The 22,863-nt window shown below is 39.2% G+C and overlaps 3 protein-coding genes across 4 annotated transcripts in view; 2 read left to right on the top strand and 1 right to left on the bottom strand.

Annotated features, from left to right (window-relative positions):
* ppp3r1a (protein phosphatase 3, regulatory subunit B, alpha a) overlaps nt 1-12,343 on the top strand; it is a 30,861-nt gene extending 18,518 nt beyond the window's left edge. The window contains exons 1-5 of one of the 2 annotated variants that reach the window (XM_085296266.1): nt 5,587-5,710; nt 6,421-6,597; nt 7,794-7,853; nt 8,253-8,437; nt 9,964-12,343. In XM_085296266.1, coding sequence (XP_085152392.1) covers nt 5,644-5,710; nt 6,421-6,597; nt 7,794-7,853; nt 8,253-8,437; nt 9,964-10,011 — 537 coding nt within the window. In that variant the 5' untranslated portion in view covers nt 5,587-5,643 and the 3' untranslated portion in view covers nt 10,012-12,343. Of the gene's footprint in view, nt 1-5,586; nt 5,711-6,420; nt 6,598-7,793; nt 7,854-8,252; nt 8,438-9,963 lie in introns of those variants that run through there. The other variant, XM_085296267.1, reaches the window with a different exon arrangement.
* Nucleotides 12,344-12,511: 168 nt separating this feature from the next.
* pno1 (partner of NOB1 homolog) lies at nt 12,512-16,007 on the bottom strand. The gene is made up of 7 exons (XM_085296265.1): nt 15,704-16,007; nt 14,798-14,944; nt 14,603-14,686; nt 14,216-14,276; nt 13,959-14,076; nt 13,382-13,452; nt 12,512-12,770 (listed from the first exon to the last, which is right to left on the bottom strand). The coding sequence occupies exons 1-7, from the start codon at nt 15,899-15,901 to the stop codon at nt 12,703-12,705; spliced, it is 747 nt and encodes a 248-aa protein (XP_085152391.1). The 5' UTR covers nt 15,902-16,007; the 3' UTR covers nt 12,512-12,702.
* Nucleotides 16,008-16,188: 181 nt separating this feature from the next.
* Nucleotides 16,189-22,709, top strand: dnaaf10 (dynein axonemal assembly factor 10). Its single transcript, XM_085296264.1, has 8 exons — nt 16,189-16,461; nt 17,431-17,531; nt 17,773-17,903; nt 18,020-18,121; nt 18,957-19,072; nt 19,559-19,693; nt 21,708-21,805; nt 21,897-22,709. The coding sequence occupies exons 1-8, from the start codon at nt 16,276-16,278 to the stop codon at nt 22,102-22,104; spliced, it is 1,077 nt and encodes a 358-aa protein (XP_085152390.1). The 5' UTR covers nt 16,189-16,275; the 3' UTR covers nt 22,105-22,709.
* The last annotated feature ends 154 nt before the right edge of the window (nt 22,710-22,863 follow it).

The following is a 22,863-nucleotide window of genomic DNA, read 5'->3' as shown; positions in this document are numbered from 1 at the left end:
TCTGTAGTATTGGGCATGCAATGCAGGAGGATCGTCAGAATTCAAGCGGAATTTTTGTTTTTTTCGCCTTCCCCACCCAATGTTACCTTCCCATGAGTTTAAAACTCCCAATCTCTAGATTGGTCTGCAGTCCTGTTATCCCTTCAGCAGTAATCTTGTCTTTCAATATGTTCTCTGGATTTTACACCCTCGTTGGCTCACAACAGCCCCTTATTGGGGGACAGTGTGATATTTCATCCAGTGTCGAGTGTTATTATTGAGCTGTGCATGCGACCTTTTCATATTTGCGAACCCTCACACCTCACCTTGTGTGCCTTGACAGCTGTATATGGCAGAATGTGCACTGTGATCCTCACTAACATGTCAACTGAATTTTCACTCTGCATCCCTCCCCTGCCCCGTTTGCCTCGTTTCAGGTTAGCTGCGTTAATGGAGTCACATGTCTCCATTAATGTGCAGGGTGAGCCGTTTTTAGGGCCGAGCATGCTTAAGAGGACACACTCATTAGTGATATTTTGGGAACATTGTGTTTTTTATAATTAAACAAAAATGGGGTGGAGAAGCCAGTCGCACTTAGCAGATTTCCATTTCACACAGCTGTGCCGCTGTCTGACTGCTATCTTGTTACAGTTAGGTAGAGCATTTAGTTTGTGATCAGACCAACCTTTTGTGCAGCTACTCTGATAGACAGTTTCATATAAAAAGTACCCTTTGTTGCTTTAGATTTATTCTTTTATCGGCTGAATTTGCATTTTCAGATGACTCGTGATATGCGCGCTGTGAATTTAACAATGTTTGACACGCACAAATACACACATACCTCAAGAATGCCACTAACCGTACAGGAGGCCATGGAGGACGAGCTGTGTGCTGTAGACCAGAAGGAGGACCATTTGGCCGACCTTAGCAGATTTATTTATTTTTTGTTAAGTAATGCTTATGTATGTTAGCCTCCTGTGTGCCCTCAAAGGCTGATGACATCTACATATGCATGTGTTTTCATGCATACACCTCCCGAACAATTATTTAAATATTCGTGTGTGTGTGTGTGTGTCTGTTTGTGTGTCTGTGTGTGGGCTACTTTAGGGGGCTAACGGGTTCCAGTTGCCTAGTAACACAGTTAAGGGTGCATACAGCGTTTATGGAAGTAAGTGTGTGTGTGTTGTGTGCTGTGTGGTGGAGTATATGAGATTATCATAATCATCTCACAGTTACATTGGGTCTCCCTCAGAGATGCTCATTAGCAAAGCAGTGTGAGGATCCTCTGTGACAATGGAGACCTCAGAAAAGCATTTTTCTTTACATAGGAAAACATTTTTGATAATATTTCAGTTAAACTTCCTTTACATGAAAATGCATCCAACAGTATATTATTCTGCTCGAAATAAATGTAAAGGTAAGCACAGACGTGTCATTTTCAAACCATCCCTATCAATTTCTGTAAAGTGTAAAAATGCCAGAGTGAAATCATCTTGTTGTCAAAGGTGTGCTGTATATGAACTAATGTATAAAGTAATCTACTAGACACTGTCATCATAGCAAACATGTAGCTCCACTACACCTTAATCCACAGCAGATGTACGTGTTTGAATGCGAGTTTGCAACATCACCCACCTTGTTGTGTTTCTCTGCTGCCAAAGACAGGCTTTAACATGCAGGTCTGATGTTGGGCTTAGATGCATGACTCTTTCTTTTCCCTATACAACCAAAGGTCGCGAAGAAGGCAAGTGAATAGCAAAAGTGAAGGTTGAAGGTTTTATCACACGCTTTAATAGCCAGTCGCTCAACAGCATCCTGTTTTGTGTGAAATCGAGTAAGATGTGCCAACCCATTCAGGAAATGTATGGTGTATTATCTTATCTCAATCGTTTATTCTGCAACATTACTTCTCACTTTTCTCGTTGATGGTAATTACAGGTGTTGTTGCAATTTAAAATAAATAAATAAATAAAATCCAAGAACATTTCATCTTATCATGGTGGCTCTCACACCTAGGACGCTTTCCCATCCAGCGTGGTCATTTCAGGCTGGATGTGACCACTGCCAGTCACAGTTTGTTCCAGCCTTTTTGGGAATCAGTTGTTGTTGCTGTCGTACGCAAACTATGCCTCATTTGCAGCTAGATTTGGTACACATCATTGTGCCACATTTTAAGGTTTTTAGCTTCTGTAATGGAGAGAGGCTGTTTGTAAAGCTCAGAAATTCAACTTTCTTCACTGCGCTCACTTTTAATCATACTAGAATGAGTTTGTGTAAGAACATGAGATAAGAATAGTTAAATTGACGAACCTTGTTTGTTTGTTCATCAGCTGCTAAACCTCCAGCTCCCATATGATTTCAGGAATCTACCACTTGACCATAGCAGATGGACCCATATGTTGGATAAGTCAAACCAATATGTTTTTACATTTTTAATTTTGGCTCTGTAGGTTCCCCTCTGTGTGTGAATCTAGCAGACATGGGGCTTGTTGGTGTGACACTGGAAAAGGAAGGCCGATGTCCTTGCTTCCATGAATAATACATGGACCTACTCACTCGGCAGGTCCTGACAGCAACAAGGGATCTGGATCCAGTGTTAAGATGTTCCCTGCTTAGCGGCTGCGCCAAAGTTTATGTGTTGTAAATGTCACAGTACTTTTTCATCAGAACTGCATCCAGCTTATCCTACTAACCTGACTTTGTAGCACAAAACGGAACTTAAACAGAGACAGGGAGTTACTTTGAGGTTACGGTTTTGTGAACGGTTTTTCCTTGTGTCCTTACAAAGCTGAGTATGGAATTCTGAGGCAAGTAATTATTATTCTTTTTATTGAGGTCCTCCTTTTGCCTTCAGAACTGCCTTAAATGGCATAGATTCAACTGCATCACACAGTTGCTGCAAAGTTTTAGTTCTTCTTTGCACATGACTAACGACCGGAGGCGCCTTTCAGTGTGACACCAGCCTTTAGAACAGTGTGCCACTACAAATACAACTAGTTGATTTTGTGGACCCTTTTAAAAAGCAGATTGTTTAACAAGATTTCTGTTAAGAATAGGAATGGGAATCGAGAACCGGTTCTCTACAAGAGCCAATTCCCAGTAGTTCAATTTCTTGGAATTGTTAGTTTGAGTGCCTAACGATCCTTTTTATTGGTTCCACCTCCACTTGCACTGTAGTCAGCTGATTTCTGTTTGTGTGCCAAAGGAGGAAAATAGTGGCAGAGTCTGCAGCGTGGATATGGCCATTATGTTTATTTTTATTGCACAAAAGGATGAGAGAGTGGTGTGCAAACTTCATCCAGGATGGAAACGGCTGCATTATGTACACATAACTTTGGCTCTTTGCACGCAGAGAGCATGCTAACACTGAGCTAGATAAGACCCCAGTATGATGTTAAAGCTGAGTGAATTCTGACCCCAGCCCAGCAGCCAGACCCTGAACTTCAAGAGATGACAAACTAATGAGCAGTCAGGCTGCAGCCTGCACCTGTAAACATACCTGTTCTTTTATCGTAGAGAAAATAAAGCATTTGTAGTGTTGTTTTTGTGCGATGATTTTTTTTTTTTTTTTTTTTAAATTGATGTGTTTAAATTTTCATGCAGATTCAACACTCCCTACTTCACCCATCATTAAACTCTAAAATTGACAGTCTGATATTTGGTGACAAGTGCTCTGTATTTTTAAAGTTACTGATGAACTAATAGAGAGGGCTGCCCGGAGTTATTCTTTGCTATTGGTTTTGATCTAATTTGGAGAACGTGGAGTGTTCAAGATCTATTGGATGTGTGTCAGAAGTATCTATACTAAGATTTAACACCCTGAAAAAAGACCTCTCCGGCTGTGTGACAGATTATCTCAAACATGGCTTTGATTTACCGTACTAACACAATATGGTGCCTATCTGTAGCATTGATACCCCTTCACGGGCTAAATGGTTATGAGCTAAGATGGTGTCATCTGCTGGGCACAGGAAACAGGAGGCCGCTGATAAGGAAGTGTTTTGTGTCGCAGGACAGCCGTGTGCTCGCCTCTGATAACTCGTGCCTGGTAGACACAGACACCCTGTGGTCTTTATCAGCTTGTGAATGTGTTCTTGTGTGTAGATTTGTCATATCGGGAACATATAAGTGAAGTGAACCGCTGACCTCTCATTAGAAATAAATCTGGGTTTTCAGATGTCGTGGATATTTGATGCAGACTAACGTCTTGATTTGTTAAACAGGGGAAAATCAGAGTGGCTTTGACATCATTAATTTAAATGTACACATACTTACACAGCACATGGATAGTTTATTAACAGTGTAATAGTAAAGATGCTGAAAGCTGTAATGAGATTGCTCACGATTAATTGGCACAACTGACTAATTAATTGATCTGCTTATTGTTCCAGCTTTGTAGTACACCATATGGCAAGCATATTGCACTGTGCTTTGGAGACGGCCTTTATTTGGAGACATTCTAAGTGCTTTGAATGGATTTGTACATATTTTTAGTCTCCTGGGAAATTTGACATGCGATTTTATATTTTATTTCCAAGGACCAATGAACAGAGTTCTGTAGTTGAGTCATTTACAATATACAATGTTGTTACTGTTCTCTCAGTGCCCTTTGAATTTTATTGGCTTGAAGGTGCTATAAAAATTCAATTTGTGATCATGTGACTGTCATGTGCTTTATTATTAGAAAGAACACAGAATCACTAACGGTCAATAGAGGAGCATTAAATCAAAACTTATTGGCTCACGGTGTTGGTCTAGATGAATTTTTTCATTTATCATGATGATGAGATACACATGCTGCAGGGACCCATAAAGAATATTTATAAAGTGGATTTCAACAGTGTATTGTTTTTCTTCACGTAAAGCTTTGCTTGCAACCAGCAGTGGCTGCTGCTGTGGTCATGTCCTTTCCAACTTTCTCAATCTGTCTTTCTCTCACTCCTTTATTCCTCCCCTACTCCTCCACCACACTCGCACTCTGATTAGTCATCGAGCTGATGTAGCACAGCGTGTTCGAGCTCTGAAACCCAAAACACAACCCACACCCGTCTCTCTCCGTCTCTCTCTTTGCATCGTATAATAGAAAGCGGAACAATAGGATAACATCCTGTAAGAATCCAGACATTCACATGTGCATTTAGAGCTTCGTAGCCAAAATATGAGATGTGTATGTTCCCTACATTGCGTCAGTTTGAATGCAGGTTCTTACTCTTCTGATGACAGTTGTATCTTTAGTGGTTATTACATTTCACTAACTGTGCTCACATCAAGAATTACAAGAAATTCCAACTGTAACTCCTTACAGTTACCACCACAAAGCTTGTTCTTCCTAAGTCGATCTTATCTTTGCCATTTAACTAAACTGGATGGCCTTGTGGAGGAAATTAAACCTGATCGTGACTAGAATAAGTTCATAACCTTTGTCACACCTCTTGATTGTGACTCTTCCTTCTGTTAGCTGTTTGTGAAGTTTAATAGACACCCTGTGCCATTTAGCACTCATATTAAAGTGGGTAAAGTAGTAGTAGTTTGTGGTTGGCCAGTATGATCACCTGACTCTCTGTGAATGAGCTTATATAGTAATTAACAACTGGATTTGTGATTGCTTGTGGATTACTACTACCATTGCTCAGTATACTGGCCGGGGAGTGGAGACTATTTCTCATGGCAAGGGAAGAAAAGATCCACCAGACCCCTTATGATAAAAAAGCACAAGTAGACAACAAAGGCTGTAAGTTATATTTATGTACTCGTCTCTGTGTCGCTCTTCTGATAACTCCTCTGTTACTCCCTCCTCCACTCTTTCTTGTCAGCTCTCATTTCTCTGCCTTTTACTCATTTTTTAAAAAACATCTACATCCATGGCAGTGTTTTCAGAGCAGGAGCAGTTTGCTTCATGTTAGGTTTGCTACCAAATGGAGCTTTGTTTTGTAGTTGCATCTATTTCAGGTATGGCTAGAAAAGAGCAGAACAAATTGTACCATGCTTACTGTGGGTCTGCAGCTAGTAGCAGGTAGTCCAGGCCTCTGCAGGCTAGAGGTAGTGTCCTTGACCTAGTTACAAGTGGTGACCATCAAAATCTATGACTACATTTCATGCGGAGATTTATAATGATATTTATTTGGTAGCATAAATATCCTCTGACTTAGTGTTTTTGTGTGTTTGATTTATTGCTCTTTGTTTGGTTTTGTTTGCTCAGTCTTGGGCTAATGTTGTTGCAGGTGCACAGTGCACTATGCATTTGTCATCGTCACTTTTTAGCTGTTTTTTCCCCTCATGCTCTTGTATAGAACTTGGGCCTGTCAGGCACTTGACACGTGCACACTTGTGGTTGTTTGCTCATAATTTTCATTATCTAACAAGATAGAAAATGCCATCAGCTAAATGTCTTGAAAGACAATGTCTCACCCATGTCTTCTCTTGCTTTTTCTTTTTGTCCAGTCGATGCTGATGAGATTAAGAGGCTAGGGAAGAGGTTTAAGAAACTCGACCTAGATAACTCTGGCTCACTCAGCGTGGAGGAGTTCATGTCGCTGCCAGAGCTGCAACAGAACCCACTGGTGCAAAGGGTTATCGACATATTCGACACAGATGGGAATGGAGAAGTGGACTTTAAAGGTATGCAATAAAGCTGTCTGCTTGTGGGGATTTGACTAACAGTAAAAAAAATCCTTTACACATTTGTGACTTCAGCAACAAACCTGGTTCTTAAGTGGAAGTTTGCTTTGCTTTCATTCTTCTAGTTTACTCATGGTTTAAGTATTACTCTCATACCTAAACACATGGAATCAATAGATACTGCCTGCTACAGGAGGCCTGGTGTGCAGTGAGCCAAAAAAAAGCAACAACATAGGAGGAGACGTGCTGCAAATTCATTTTTGATAGTGACTATTCATATTTCACCATTATGTAAAGCAGTAGCATCCAGGCTTCCTAAAGATATGTGCGAAATAGCCTACAGTACATAGCTTGGGTCAGCCAGTACAATAACTAAGAGTAATACCACTGCAAATATGGCACATATTGTAGTATTTCTTTGAAGAAATACTACAATATGTGCCATATTATGTGCCACATCTAAAAAAAACAAAACAAGACTGAATAAAGTTCCTTGAATCCAACAAGCTCATTCAGCTCCTCTCCGTCTTGTAGAATCCAGCATCCTGTTCCACTAATAAGACCTGTTGCTGGTTTTCAATGCTAAAACCATTTATTTTATTTTGTTTCCAGTCCATTAAAATATTCTGCCACCTGCTTTTAAGGTCATTTGCATTTCAATGGGGCACAAAGTCCACATTCTGAACACGTCATTCACACATGATGGGGAATTGCCCCTATTGCATAAAGATAAGGATTGCTTTTATTGGTCTGCATGTTTACAAATGTGCCACTATCTTGGAAATTCAGTCATAGTGCAGGCTTAAAAATAGCCCAGGTTCGATATCTGTGGACTTTGCAACCTGGACATTCTTCTGTACAGTAGTAACACTTTCCACAAAAAAAGAAAAAAAAAACATATATAGAGAGAGAGTTAATGAAAAGAATTATCATCATAAAGTTCAAGTTTAACAAATGAACAGTTCAGAACAGTGTATGTCTTTGTCTATAAATGAGCTCTTCTGTGTTTTGATAATAAACTTGATGTTGTTATGCTTCTGTATTGTGTAAGTTTTTCTTAATATACTATTTAAAGAGCAAATTCCATAAAATCGAGATGTTTCTAAAATGCCATGTTGAAGTCAGGACTGTGTGGGAAGCCTGGTTTAGCTGTAAACCTACAGCACTGATTGCTGTTCTGTTCTCTTTTCTCACAGAGTTTATCGAGGGTGTTTCACAGTTCAGCGTTAAGGGGGACAAAGAGCAGAAGCTTCGATGTAAGTAAAGCTGCTTCTTCGCTTAAGTCACATGTAGCCATGGGTAGTAGAACAAGTTTCTTATCCTCAAGCACATCCATTTGTTTTGTTGCTTTGGGAGTAAAACCAGTCAGGGGCTTTGTCCCCTGTGACTCCCCTCTTCTGTTTGTCTCACGTCACCTTGCTGCTGCAACACAAATTCCCTTGGGGTAGTATGTCCTTTATAGTGCACAGTGTTAACCTTTTGGGTCACCTTTCATGAGCTAGTCAAGTTTTCTTTTTTAAAAAAAGGGAAAAAAACAACCATTTAAATATTAAAGAAGAGTTAAAGACTATATATAATAAAGGCTGATTGGTTTAGACTTCCAACTACCTGTGCTTCTGCTCCCTCCCCTCCCCATGCCACTCCCTGCACCACAGTTGCTTTTAGGATCTATGACATGGACAAGGATGGCTACATCTCCAATGGCGAGCTCTTCCAGGTTCTGAAGATGATGGTAGGCAACAACCTGAAGGACACGCAGCTCCAACAGATCGTGGACAAGACCATTATCAATGCAGACAAGGACGGAGACGGCAGGATATCCTTTGAAGAGTTCTGTGCAGTAAGTCAAAGCCCTCCTGGGGTATTTTGGGGTGGTGACATTTGTGCTGATGCAGCCTAGTATGTTGGAAGCAAATGTCAAAGGGGCGGAAAACTCTGGAAACACAAACACTTTTTGCTTAGGCTCAACGGCATTGGGTTTCAGTTTCACACTTCCTTGTTGAAATGTGGTGTCAAGGGCTGTAAACATAGCCTGGTGTGTACTTACGGCATTTGTAGGAGGATCTGTGTCATCCAGCAAATTTAAGGTCGGCAGTGATGAGCGTTATTTGGTTTGTAAAAGCGCTGACCCAGATCAATATTCTCATTGCTGTCGTACTGATATGCATAAACTAACTAGAAAGTATGTGGCTGTAATTATCTAATTTAAGATCACAGATGCAAATGAAGTTCTCTCAATACAATTAGTGTCATCTTGTTGAAAAGTGTGATACACCGACTCGTCTGTTGTCGGACCCCAGTGGAAATGGCTTTGCTCTGAGACATATTCTAAAATGAAAGACTCCACTTCCAACTGACAGACATGAGCCCCACATTTGACAGCTATATCTCTGGAGCCATGAACTAAAATGGCTCTTTCCTCGTGGGAGTGTATTTTCAGAGTGGTGCAGGAGAGTATTAGATCAGTTTTTTTTTTCTTACCGAAGCAGTGCAGCTCAAACACTTCAAGGTTCAAGGAAAAGGCTCCATGACATGATTTTATTCTTGCTTTGTAGTATTAACAACACTGTTGTGTAAAAGTAACAACAGAAGAGAAAGTGTGTAAAAATAAGAGAATAAATTTAGTAGATTTTCTCAGGATGCCGTTGATCCCATTGTTACATTTCGGCATTTCCACAGCAGTGTTACAGCGAGAACTTGTTGTTGATGCGGTCACTCATAGTGAAACTGACATGCTTGTTGATGGTTATGTGGTGAATGAAACGTTACCAATATGAAATCACTTTACAATGAGGTGAAGGCCGTATATTCACAGGTAATGTACAGTAATCTGTTTACCCTCTGAACCAACATGTTTATTTTTAGTCAGTTAAAAATACACTGAGTTGTTTTCTCAGTATATAAGGTCATAACAGGTTACCTTTTAATGGCAGTAATAAAAAGATGACAACTTTTTAAAAATAGCAGTACCAAACATTGGTGTTCTTCTATTGTGCAGGTCAAAATGTTTTTAAGGGGCCGTCTTGTTTGGGCATGGGTGCCTTAACCTGAGACGGATTCTGTTGCAGGTCTCTTCCTGGTAAAAGGGAGTTCTTCCTTTCCACTCTTGCCACATGTTGTTCATCAGAGATGATTGATTGTTAGCTTCTTCTCTAATACTTTTGGCTTTTTACTGTTGAACGTAGCACATATCAAAATTTATTCATAAATTTTGCATATAAATATAAAGCTCGGGTGCTGTTGTTGTGAATTGGCACTTTATAAAGAAAACTAAACTATGTGAACTTTAATGCTTACCTCCACAGCACTAACAGCACTCTATTAAAGATTTTCTTTTCTATTCCTTCCTTTCGCACTTTCATCCAGGTGGTTGGTGGCCTCGATATACACAAAAAGATGGTGGTGGATGTGTGAGCGCTCTCCGCTTGCTGAATCCCCCCCTTTGTCCTCGACTCTCGCTTTCTCCACCATCTCTGAAGATCTGCTCAAGACGTCCGGCAAAACGCTCTCTGTGTAAATCAATGGAAGTATTCGCTCTCTTTCTCTCTTTTTTTTTCTTTCTTTTCTCTCTCTTTCTCTCTCTCTGTGAAGCCACTTTTTCTTTTTGAGAAAAAACAAAACAAAACACAGGCCTCGTGAAGCCAACTTTGAAGTGTTATTGAACTGTAAATCCTCTCAATAACCCGGTCGTAGCACTTTAAGAGACTGAAGGACATCTATTTGTAATTCGCAAGAGCATCTCCGGTTTTGGATGAGGGGGGGGAAGGGGATGCGGTGAAGAGGCTGGTTGGCTTGTTCATATTTCATCCTTTCATTTTCTTTTTTTCTTTTTGTTAATTGTTATTTTTGATATTTATTTTTTGTTCTTGTTTTTTATAAAGAAGAAAAAAAATACAAGTATATCTATGGTTGTCTCGTGAGGGGAAGTGTGTAGTGTATTAACACTTGACTTGCAGCACAACTAGAAAGTGTAGGGTATGAAGTGCCAACCAGAACATATCCAGAAAACCAGTCCAAGTTATTACCCATCATCACAGCAGTCATTCATGCCAGACAAATGGGCTCGTGACGCTTCCAACTGCTCGACTACGAGTCATATTAGAAGCAAATCAAAATTTTTTTTTTTTTTTTTTTGTTCTCCATTTTAGCTTACGCACGCAGTTTTGCAGACCGGTAAAGCTTCCAGTCACTCCTAGGAAAGCAACTCCAGTTTTATTTTCCTTTCTTTTTTTGTATTAAGAGTGGTAGTTTTATTTATACTTAAGAATGTGTTTATATTGTTGGAGATAATCGTTGTTTCCTGTTATAAAATTATAGATAGAAAAATTAATGCCAAGAAAATGTCTTTTGAAAAATAATTTGTGGCTGCAAACTGATACATGGTTTACTCTTGTGAAGCATTTTGCATAGAGCAGTGTGCATCTTTAAGACAATCTCCAATGCAAAGATTAGCTCTGCACTCACACTGACTAATGAATGATGGTGGAATCATTAGTATTTCAAGACTTTAATGTTAGGAACAGAGGCTGGACGGACTTGGCTTAGAACTGAGAGTGAATAATGGTGAGATTACAATTTGTGCAAGGACATAGCAATTTAAGAGACTTATCTGCAGGCAGCGTGTTTTTATTTTTTTGTTTTTTTTGTTAACCAGTATGTGTATATTAGGTAATCAAAGTGTGCTCAGCTTATTTAACCGTAAGTGGAGATGGCTTTGCCTCTGCTTAACAATGAGCCCTTCTGAATACGTCTCAGTACAGCACAGGATGGGTCAGTTTTCTTCAGCGCAACACAAACACTTAAAATCTTAACATGTTGGCATAACGAGTGTGCAATGGGTAGACTGTAAATTGTAGTTTTTTGTTTTTTTTTCTTTGAACGTGTACATTTCAAAAGTTGGCTTCTTCTCCCACTTTTTTTTCTGTCACAATCAATTCATTTTCTCACCCTCTGACCTACTACCAGGGAGAAAAAACATAACTTCAGCCAGATTTTTATTTTCTAGGGAAAATGCTTCCTACTGCAAACAGCATTGGGATAGCTTTGGTTTTGCTTTTGGAGGTCAACTGCTGGTTTGAACAACAGTTTTCAGTCAAGAGATGTGCATCTGGAGTGCTCTATTTTTCCCCTATCCCAAAGCTCTGCACGGCTTGGGCCTCCCTGTGCTTGCATGACATGGAAGTATATTTTTTGTTGTGCATGTAGATCAATTTTTTGAAATAATCCTCTTGTTTACACATGGATGGTGATGTTAATATATTTAAGAATTTAATGGTATACAATATGGATGTTGCCAAACTTTGGTAAATGTACACATATTATGAGAGGTAATCCAACTGAACTGAACTACATGTAACTTTTTGTATTTTACCCGGGTCAGCGAGATGCTTCGATTCCAGTAAAAGTTGCATATCTGATCCTGTCTCAAACTGCCACACACTGTACTCAGCTTAAAGGGGAAAATTTGATGTTTTTTTTTTTTTTTCCTTTTGTATATAAGTATTTGTTAAATGCAGTTCTGGCTCTCTGTTCTCTGTATAGTTCAGACCGCGCTTTAGTTTGTAAGTGCTACTTTTCTCTGAGGGACTTGGGTTCTTTTTAGTTTGTGTGGGGATATGAGAAGATTTAAGTTTGAGAACCTTTTTTTTTCCTTTTTCTGCATGCTGCATCTTATGCTGTGGGACTGTTGGAAACTTGATACTGTATGAAAAATAAAATTTAAATAAACTTTGAAATGTTGAAAGTATTCTATTTGACTGTCCTTTTTTTATTATTATTATTTTAAACCTGACCAAGATGTGACTGACTAGACTTGTATCTTCATTCACCAGGAAAGAAGAGTACACACATGCTTCGTTTAGTTTTTTTTTTTTTTAAACACATTTGCACAAACACGTACTTTCAGATATCCATATTCCCTTAATGCACGTATCATAATTTTATTAATCATATTTGATACCAGCTGATTCAGAAACCACGAGATTACAGAAGAACCCGAGGTATTAGTCCAAAGGGCAGTGACGGTCTCAACACAGATCCCACATAGGAATTCCACCAGCCAATAGGGGAAGAGAAATACATATGGTAACCAATCAGGCTTCAGGTTTAGAATCTCTCTGCAGTCCTGCTAGCCACCACTCGGATGTTGCCATAGACCTTTGAAGGTGGACTTCCTGTAGGGGCAAAAGGGATTTAAAGGTCACTTCTCAGCACTAATGTGTAAACAAAGAGTTCAATTCCAAATATGGTTAATGCTAGATTCGATGGATTTGCTGTCAGGTGACTGATGCTCTGAACACTGGAAAAGGCTGCACAGCAGTTAAATAGGTTTGTTCAGGACTTGGCTAAACTGTTTGTTCAATGTTTTAGGGTTTTTCTTTAAGCTGACTGTCAGCTTATAAAAAAAAAAAAGTAAGAAATTCGATTTTTGCACTCCTTACGGAAAACATTAAGTGTTATAACAGGTCTTTTTAAACACCTGATTCAGAAAAATGGCTTCATTCCAATGCTTTATTGCCTAGCCTCTTTTAATTTAGGCACTTTTACTGCTGCATTTAAGTATATATCAAAATTGAAATCCATAAAAGGATTCACAGGGGAGTCTTATAATCTAAATTTCAATGTTTAAATGAGTACCTCAAAGTGAATAAATTAGTACTTGTACTTCTCCAGGAGTAACGGTATTTGAGACGGCAGAGTGTCCAACCAGCTCATCCAATAAAGCACCACCTCAATAGCATCAACCACATGATATACTGTGCTATAAAAACAATGCTCGTCTTACCTAAGATCAAGTTGCATATCGCTGTCCGGGCCATCTTGATATTCTGGAAAGATCCTAATACGTGAACTTTTCTGTAGACAGACAAAGCAGAGTGTTCGCAGTTTCAATGAACAATGAATACAAGGCACATAACTAGAAAACATACAGCAGGTATGGATGTATGCGAAAGGTTGTTTATATTGTCTTTAGAGTACCCACAAAAACATCTGCGTGAAGAGGAAAATAGCATTTGTGTGACAAAAACTGTTAGTAAGTAATATATGATAGTATGTTTATGCACTTATTAACAAACCAAATCAGGCCAGTTTATTTTATTTTTTTAAGTTTAATCCCAAAGAAGTAAAGCTCTTCTTTACAGAGTTTCTTTGCAAGATCTGTATTGAACTCCAATACTTATCATGACTAAAACAATGCAAGAGAAAAAATCCCAATCTAAATGTTTGATTAATGCTGCAGTGAAACCGTATCAACTTCAAAAAGGTGGCTAAAGAAAATTAATGAGGGATTAAGAAGCAAATGATGTGAAAAATTAATTAGTAATTTTACTGTAGCATATCAAAATAGTGGATTTACTCACGTGTCTGCAAGCACAATGCGAGTCTTTGTGACATTTTCAATGGTGAATTTGGTTTTTCCTCCCTTCCCTGCTATTCTTCCAATAGCTCTGGATAAGTGGTCTCCCTTCAGAGGTTTCACTGCCAAAACATGGGAGAACAATTAAATAGATCTCAAGAGGTTGAACATTGTATTCTTCATGCAGCAGGGAAAGAGAACTGGTAAAAAATTATGACGACTCTAACAGCAGCCACAAGTGCTACGGAGGTGGAAACTCACCGTCTGTGACATCAAAGCTTTCAAGGAAGAGCTCATCTAATCTAATGAGAGCCAGAGCATCCTGAGGGGAGAGAGTGTGAATGTTACATCACGAGTGACAATCCAGCAAGGCTCAAAATTAACAATAAAATACTGTGACAGCTTCTAAAGATAATTTACACATTTAGACAAAGCAAAAACAACTACAAGTCACTTTATGGAGGCTACTGACAGGGAGGAAACTTTTATTGTATTAACAATAGATTATTTAACTACACTGAGCTGAAGTAAGTTTCAGTCAAGTGTCTCTACCACTGTGCCAAAACTTGACTTTTGGCTTGACAAATACACATTCAGTACAAAAGCAGTCAGGCAGAATTAAAACATGCAGAAAACTCATGTACTTACTTCAACCTGAAATCCAAGAACAAATGCTTTAACAAAATCAGCTGCTCTTTGGAGTGAGGTGATGTCCTGTGTTTCTTTACATGTCTGAAAGAAAGAAGGCATATTAGTCATATCAGAGATGAAATACTGTATATAAGCATTGTAATAAATAGGCTCACCAAATCACCGAAGTCTACATGAACAGGAGAAGCTTACCTTGATTTCAACATTCCTTGTTTTGAGGTTGAATCTAACTTGAAGTTGTAGGTTCTCTACAATAGGAGTGAAAATCTTCAGCCAGTTATCTTTCAGCGGTGTGTATCTGTGAGCTGGAACTGGGATTTTGCGCATCTCATCTGATCCCTTAAAAAAAACAAACAAACACAAAGAACATTTCTGATCATACGGTGTAATGTTAGCAAAACTACTCTATGACATTTGGTTAGGATTTATCAGAAAACATCTTTGCTTTGTAACCCGAACTCAAAGCAATGCTGCAACTAATGTAACATGTTTACGATTGTTTAATGTGGTGACTTTTTTTCCACTTAACTGTCTGATCTTTAAATCATCAGGAAACAGTGAAAAAAATGTCATCATAACAGAAACCACTAATCCACAACAGAAGTAGAAAGAGAGATTGCAGAGTACATATAAACAGCAACCCCGGGTTTCTATTGTGCCTGACGGTGCATTTAATTACTGAAACATTCATATGCACGCTTAATTTCAAAGTTTCTAATTAATCCTCTGAGTACTGGACTGATATTAACCACGAGTAATTTATGCGTTTTGTTTTCCTAACTGTATTTTTGCTTTAGTAGACAGTGCTTTAAACAGTCAGAGTACTGTGAAATCATAAGTATTATAATAACAGTCACGACCTAAACACAGTATTTGTTGTGTATTAGAATATTCTACTTGGGCAACCACACTACCACAACAGCAGCTTTATTTAGTGTATTCACATGACTACACCGCGCGTGCGCATAATAGTTAATGGTTTGGTCGGGGAAGCTACTTTGTAAACATGACAAATAACATTAAATGTACAGTTATTGGTATTTATTTGACAAAACCGAGAGAATACACAGAGTCTATATATGCACGTGGTGTAGTTACCCGTAATTTGTCTCCTGAAATGGGCGGAAATTGCGGTCGTTTGCTTGCCACGGGCTCCTCTGTGTCCATGCTCGCTCCATCTTGTTCACGTTTTCGCTTCTGAGACTTTTTTGACTTAACCTTTGTGAAAGAATCGGCGTCATCTTTGTTCTCAATGGGTACTACAGAGTCCGGGACTGGGTTTTTGTCGGTGTCCATCTCGAAAAAAGTTTTTAAAATCAGACTTTGAGTAGAAACCTAAGCAGACTGTGAACGGAGACGCGTGAGCATGTCCTCGTGGGACGAAAAGGACCCAAACAGCCACATCAACGACGCCTGTAGATTGAGAGGTAACAAAATTATTTTATTATAACTATCTATGATGTCTCTAGTTGTCTTTAGAATTGAATGCAAGCTGTTTATATATTTTTGCATATGATTTTTGTACCAATGTACATAGATATTTTATTGAAAGATACGCATTTTGTCAGGCATCTGTTAAGGCAGCCGCTCGCTCAGCTGTACCTAGTTTGTTTTGGAAGAGAGCGACAGTTGTCTAGTTTTTCACGCCGATATCAGTGTTTCTTATAAAAATGTCATCGCCGCTGTCCAAGCCTCAGATTATTACGCATATTCAGAAGAGTTTGAACTATACGGTTTTTGACAGTAAATGGATTCCCTGCAGCGCGAAGTTTGTCTGTCTGGGAAACTTTCCTAGTGGAACCGGAGTGATTCAAATATATGAAGTTCACCAAGGCGAGGCTCAGCTCATAAAGGAGGTACATTAACGTTCTACTCTTGTGGGCCTTTGTTCCTTTCTTTTCTCTCAGATATTTCATACAAACGGCGTACAGAGCTAGCTAGCCCGTCGAAGAGTTCTAGAAAAGTCTGGCAAGGGTGTTTCCATGACAACAATTTGAAGGCAGCCCGTTCATTATTGTTCTACTGTAGATTATCCTATAGTTGGCATACTTTATCCAGATTATACTTAAAAAGCAAATACTACAGCATCACTTGCAACGATTAAAAGATTGCTACGCTGTCACCAGTGTATCGTACTACAAACAAAACTTACTGTTGTAGTTTTGCGCCATGGGATGTGTGCCAGGCATCAAGATACAGATAAAGGAGAGTAAACGTAACAAAACGTGTATAAACATGATTCTTTTATACTTATCTTGCCTGTTTGTTTCAAGTGTAGGTCATTTTGCTGCTAAAGCTTGAATCAAGAGTGCCTACATGATACAGTGCTGTGAAAAAGTATTTGCCCTATTCCCAATTTCTTATGTTCTTGCATATTTGTCACGCATGTTTCAAATGATCAAGCAAATGTTAGTATAAGACAAGAACGTCTTAGTTAAGGTCAGTGTTCATGATTCAATGATAAGAAAGAGAATCGGTAAAAATGGCATCTATGGGAGAGTTCCGTAGTGAAAACCACTGCTGACCAAAATGAACACAAAGGGCCATCTCACGTTAGCTAAAAAAACAAGAAAACAATCAAACATGGTGATGTGATGGTCTGGGGCTGTTTTGCTGCTTTTGGCCTGGACGACTTGAATTAATAGGTTCAACCAGAAAATCCTAAAGGAGAATGCCTGACTGTCAGTTTATGCCCTGAAGCTCAAGCTCACTTGGATTATGAAAATACATTTTCACTGCACTCCTTCCACACTGCTTTTCCATTATATGCTGAATTGTCCCATTCACGAAACTAAACAAACTCTTACCTCTGTGATATGTTTCAGGTAGAGAAACCTAAAGCTATAAAATGTGGAACATTTGGGGCCACGTCTCTTCAGCAAAGACACATAGCAACAGGGGATTTTGATGGAAATCTCAATATATGGTATTGTATACACCAATTGTAACTGTTGTGCCTGTAATAGCAAGAATCAAACTGGGAAAACAAGGTTTAAATTCTATTTTTAACCAAAAAACACTTGTTGTGTTAATTGTAGATCTTATATTCAAATCCCAAAGACAGTTATAATTGGAATGGAATAGAAAAAATGTAATGGAAATGTTATTTTAAAAATCTGTTACGTCGACATTAGACTTATTCAGTACTGATGTCCTGTGGTTCACAGGAATCTAGAGACCCCGGATGTGCCCGTATATGCTGTAAAGGCCCACAAAGAGATCGTGAATAGTATTGATGGTGTTGGTGGTCTGGGGATTGGTGATGGTGCGCCTGAGATCGTTACTGGAAGCAGAGATGGTAAGAGCATTTAAAAAACAAACAAACTAGATTGTAATTACTTTTCAGTGCAATGATAGTGGGAAAGTAAAGTACACGAAAATAAGACTAGATCCTACATGATTGTATTTTAATAGGTACAGTCAAGGTGTGGGATCCCAGACAGAAGGATTCCCCTGTAGCCAACATGGAGCCAATGGAAGGAGAAACCAAGAGGGACTGCTGGACTGTTGCTTTTGGTTTGTAAAATATTCTTCAGAAACTAAGTTGATAGTGCTGGTGCTTCCCCTACTTCCATGGTGTGCAGAAAAGAACATAAGGTCTGAAGAGGTTAAGGCTCCTGCAATAGTTGTGGTAGTATAAAGGACACTGTTACAGCTTGTGCCCCTTAACAGGGTCCTCACAGAACATTATTTTCTTGAGGACCGAAGTACCAACATCCACAAGTAAAGTTTAAAAACATGCTCTCCACTTTATCTGTATCCACAGAGACAGGACTGTAATGCATTTTTGATAGTGATAAGAACTGATACAGTCATAGGTTATATTAATTCTAAGAAGCAGTAAAAAAATATTTATCATATATTCTATTGTGTACAATTTGAGGGATTTCTTTATACTTAGTAAAGGGGATTATTTCTCTGAATTTTAAACAGCAGAACAAAGCCCAAATTCCAGCTAGTCCCTTGGTCAAAGGTACAATGTCAGGAGAGAGTATTCAAACTCCAGAGAGAAGCACCCTGTTCTGGGTCAGACAAAGGACACTCTGTGAAGCAACAATGCTAACCTATCAGCCACCATAAATAAAGCTGCTGTAATGCACTGCACATAACCGATAAGACATGACAAACAAAACTTTTGTTTTTGTTTGTTTTTCATGTATACTTTTTTAAGAACATCCTGATCCATGCCCTCCAAACACAAAAGGTGCAAACAGATGGTACAGTGGAAAAAAAAAAAAGCACATGAGCATGAACACCTATGGAAATGCAGCCATAAACCTATGTTGTGCCTTTGTGTTTGTTTTCAATGATCTTTCCCAGGCTTAAAATATCCTTTACATTTACATTTCAGGTCATGCCTTTAATGATCAGGACCGCTGTGTTTGTGCTGGATATGACAATGGTGACATCAAACTCTTCGATCTGCGGAATATGTCTCTACGGTGGGAAACGAACATTAAAAATGGGGTGAGGTGAAAGAAAAAATTGTCAGTATGTGGCATATATACATTTTCTACTTTTTTTTCTGATTCAACCAAACATGAATCAAAATAGTTAAAGCTAATGCTTTTTTTAAGGGTTGAATTCTTTTGGCACATAATATTTCCTTTGCACAAATAACAGATTTTGAACTATAATGCAGACAAAAACGGTGTGAAATGTGGAGACAGAACTGAAAATGACTTCCCACATCATTTACACTGCACATAAAACAACAGGGCAGTCTGAGGTGAATACTTCCTCACATGCCATAAGCAGTACAAAGAATTGCTCTGATTTTATTACATGGCTGTCTCTTTCATTCAGTTCCTTTTGTGTATAAACCTGCCAGAAGTCATTATGCCAAGTTCAACACATTCTACTGCATGGTAAAATCATTTGTGATGGAGCTTTGCCATGTGGTAAATATCCAGGGAGTGACTAATTTCTATTTTTTTTTTTTTTCTTGACTAGGTATGTTGTGTGGAGTTTGACAGGAAAGACATCAACATGAACAAGCTGGTGGCCACTTCACTGGAGGGAAAATTCCACGTTTTTGACATGAGGACCCAGCACCCTACCAAAGGCTTCGCCTCGGTTTCTGAAAAGGTAATTAACCTGGGTGGAGTGACTCAGATGGATGTTTGGCTGCTATGTATGGGGAAAATGTCAAAAGGCTATTAGAACTATTATTGTTATTGTTACATTTGTGTGGTATAGAAAGAAATGGGGGCAAACGGCAATTTGACCGTTTTTATAGCTGGAAGTGTTTGGGGTCATGTTTGTCTAACTACCTTTGTGTAACCGGCCCGAAAAATGAGACTGGGCATGTTAGGGAAGAGATGTGTGGCTTTCTGTGGGAAAACGCTGGAAAAACTACACTTAAACCAGGATTAGTGCACGGCCAGCTTTCCAAGTGTTAGCTAGGCCCAGGAAATCCAGGGGCCTGGCTTTCTAAATATTTGTCCAGTTCTTCTGAGCAATCAACAGTTGGCACACCAGTGTCTCCAACCATGAGTCATAAGGTTCCACCAAGAATTTCAGACTAAAATACAACATGGACTTTACAAGGTTCAAGGTTCTTTATTCGTCACATGCATAGTTATACAAGTATAACGCACAGTGAAATGTAACCTGACATTTCACTGACACGCCCCTCGACTTGTGCAAGGGGGGGGGGACATTATATATATATATATATATATATATATATATATATATATATATATATATATACATATACACACACACACTCTCACTCTCACTCATTAGGTGAATGTGCAGTAGTAGCATGTATGCAGCAAGCAGGTGAATTCTGTACATTAAGTGAATTAAATAAGAATAGACAATCTGACTATTTTACAAAATAGACAAAATGAACATATATAAAATTAAAGGAATTTGAAATGTACATTGTGCCGGTGGGTTTAGAGTGTCTAGAAGAGAGTCCTGTCTCAGTCACTTATAGATGATGTGAGAGGGTGAGGGGGGTTGGTTTAGGGCCCGAATGGCTTGGGGATAGATGCTCCTCTGGAGTCTCTCTGTCCTTGCCCGGATGATGCGGAACCTTCTACCGGATTGCAGAAGTTGGAACAGTGTGTTGCCAGGATGGGACGGGTCCTTCAGTATCTGTGCTGCTTTAGTCCGGCATCTCCTGGTGTAGGTGTCCTGAAGCGGGGGGAGACCAATCCTGCAGCAGCGTTCTGCTGTACAGATCACTCTCTGAAGAGCTTTTTGGTCCTTAACACAGCTGTTCCCAAACCAGGATGTGATGTTCTGTGTGAGGATGCTCTCCACAACGCCTGTATAGAAAATCCTGAGGATCTCAGGAGAGACCCTAAACTTCCTCAGTTGTCGTAGGTGGTACAGGCGCTGCTTAGCCTTCTTGGTCTGGAGCTGAATGTAGGCAGACCATGTCAGGTCTGAGGAGATGTGGACACCGAGATACTTGAAGGACTGCACCCTCTCCACTGGAGCACCATTGATGATAATGGGCTTGTAGTCTCTGTGCTGACTCCTTCTGAAGTCCACCACCAGCTCCTTGGTCTTGCCAAGGTTCAGCTGGAGATGGTTGTCCTGGCACCATGATGCCAGATTCTTCACTTCATCCATGTAGGCCGCCTCATCGTTGTTGGAGATGGCGCCATTAATATCATGGTATTGATGGTTATTATAGTCAAAATTTCAGTCATTTTCAAAGCATCAAGAGCAGCCTCTTTCACGTGGATTCCGAGGTTTTTCTGTTTCGCTTTTTAATGTCCTTTCGTATGTCTAGATATTTTGTGTGTTTTAATGCAAAATATTTTTTGGTGGAGATACTTCGCATATGCAAAACAAAAGCTTTTTCAAATTCAGTTTGTCCAGCTGAAGCAAGGAAAATGAAGCATTTTTGGCAATGGAAGCAAGGGAAAGATGCAATGTCAGAGATCGGACTATTCCACTGATGATATAAATTTAACTTGTGTTTTGAATTTAAGTCTATACCAAAGAAGAGTCAAAACAGGAACCTCTAAAAACAGCACAAGTCACACTTTGTGACTGTTATCAGTCTAAAGTGGTTGAAAGGTTTTCTTTACAGTCTTTCGGTACACTTTATGTACTAAACCTGACTCTTCTGTTTTAGGCTCATAAGTCGACCATTTGGCAGGTGAGACATTTGCCTCAGAACAGAGACATCTTTATGACCACAGGAGGAGCCGGCAACCTACATCTATGGAAATAGTAAGTAACCAGTCAAGTCAGTCAACAGACACCATGTTTCCTGTAAACTGTAAACTAACCATAATTTTTTGTGTTTTGATGTCATTTCCAGTGAGTATCCTGCTCAGAGATGCAAGAAAGACTCTGATGGTGTTGACGTAGGTGTAGCTGGATCTGTCAACCTCTTACAGAATGTCACTCTGTCTACTCAGCCAATTGCCAGCCTGGACTGGAGCCCAGACAAGCAGGGCCTGTGTGTGTGTTCGGGTTTTGACCAGTCTGTCCGTGTACTTATTGTCACTAAACTCAACATAGTTTAACAACTGCACTGCATAAAAGACTTTTTGTGATCTGTGCAGCCTAATATGGGAAAAACAAAAAACAAACAAGTATCTGTAGTGCTGCACCACCCGTGTGTAAGTCACAGGCTTAATGATGAGTAGTCTTTTAGTAGAAGACACCAATTTTCTACTGCAAGTCCTGGAGACTGCTCATGTCCATTTCAATCAATACTCCTTTAAAAAGTATTTTAGATTAACTGGGAAACTTGAGTTTGGCCATTTCTTCCCCCTATGTTAAATGATATCCCTAAAAAATGTGTATTGTCTGGCTGAGCCCTGCAGATGATATTATCCTTTACTGCAGAGAAGTATCCCTGTAACGCAATTATACATTTCCTGTAAAGTCTCTATGTGGATGGAAAAATAACTGTAGCCTCTGGCTTGGAATTACTGTGGGATCAAGATTTATTTTCTCTCATCAATTTCTGTTTTTGTAGGAGGAAACTGAAACGTTTTCCGTTGTTGCACTGTCAGTGAACATTGTTGTAGTTCACTTTTGTCTATTGTTTAAGTTGTGGCTTTTGACATGACATTTTTAAGAGGTGTTTTTCCTAATTAAATCTGTATTTGAATAAAAAAAAAAAGATTTCTCAGTTGCTTTAACCAAATACAAATGGCTTATTTCATACTGCAGTAGTAATTGTAGTCAAGATAAGTAGTTTTGTTTATGAACACACAAAGGCCCAAACACAGTTGCACATCACCCCTTTGATTTGCATGCTACTATAAGTGTTAGTG

The sequence above is a fragment of the Mchenga conophoros genome, linkage group LG13 (assembly GCF_057382185.1).
Source record: "Mchenga conophoros isolate Kocher_MC1m ecotype Shallow Benthic linkage group LG13, M_conophoros_male_GT1.1, whole genome shotgun sequence".
Lineage (NCBI taxonomy): Eukaryota > Metazoa > Chordata > Actinopteri > Cichliformes > Cichlidae > Mchenga > Mchenga conophoros.
This window is presented reverse-complemented; position numbering and strand designations above follow the sequence as displayed.

What these genes read in the sequence shown, in the direction of transcription:
- dnaaf10 (XM_085296264.1), top strand. Translation starts at nt 16,276, where the DNA reads ATGTCATCGCCGCTGTCCAAGCCTCAGATTATTACGCATATTCAGAAG. An exon ending in AGGCTCAGCTCATAAAGGAG is followed by an intron (nt 16,462 to 17,430) that starts GTACATTAACGT and finishes GATATGTTTCAG; the next exon opens with GTAGAGAAACCTAAAGCTAT. An exon ending in GATGGAAATCTCAATATATG is followed by an intron (nt 17,532 to 17,772) that starts GTATTGTATACA and finishes TGTGGTTCACAG; the next exon opens with GAATCTAGAGACCCCGGATG.
- pno1 (XM_085296265.1), bottom strand. Translation starts at nt 15,901, where the DNA reads ATGGACACCGACAAAAACCCAGTCCCGGACTCTGTAGTACCCATTGAG. An exon ending in TTTCAGGAGACAAATTACGG is followed by an intron (nt 14,945 to 15,703) that starts GTAACTACACCA and finishes GTTTTTTTTAAG; the next exon opens with GGATCAGATGAGATGCGCAA. An exon ending in TTCTTGGATTTCAGGTTGAA is followed by an intron (nt 14,277 to 14,602) that starts GTAAGTACATGA and finishes CTCTCCCCTCAG; the next exon opens with GATGCTCTGGCTCTCATTAG.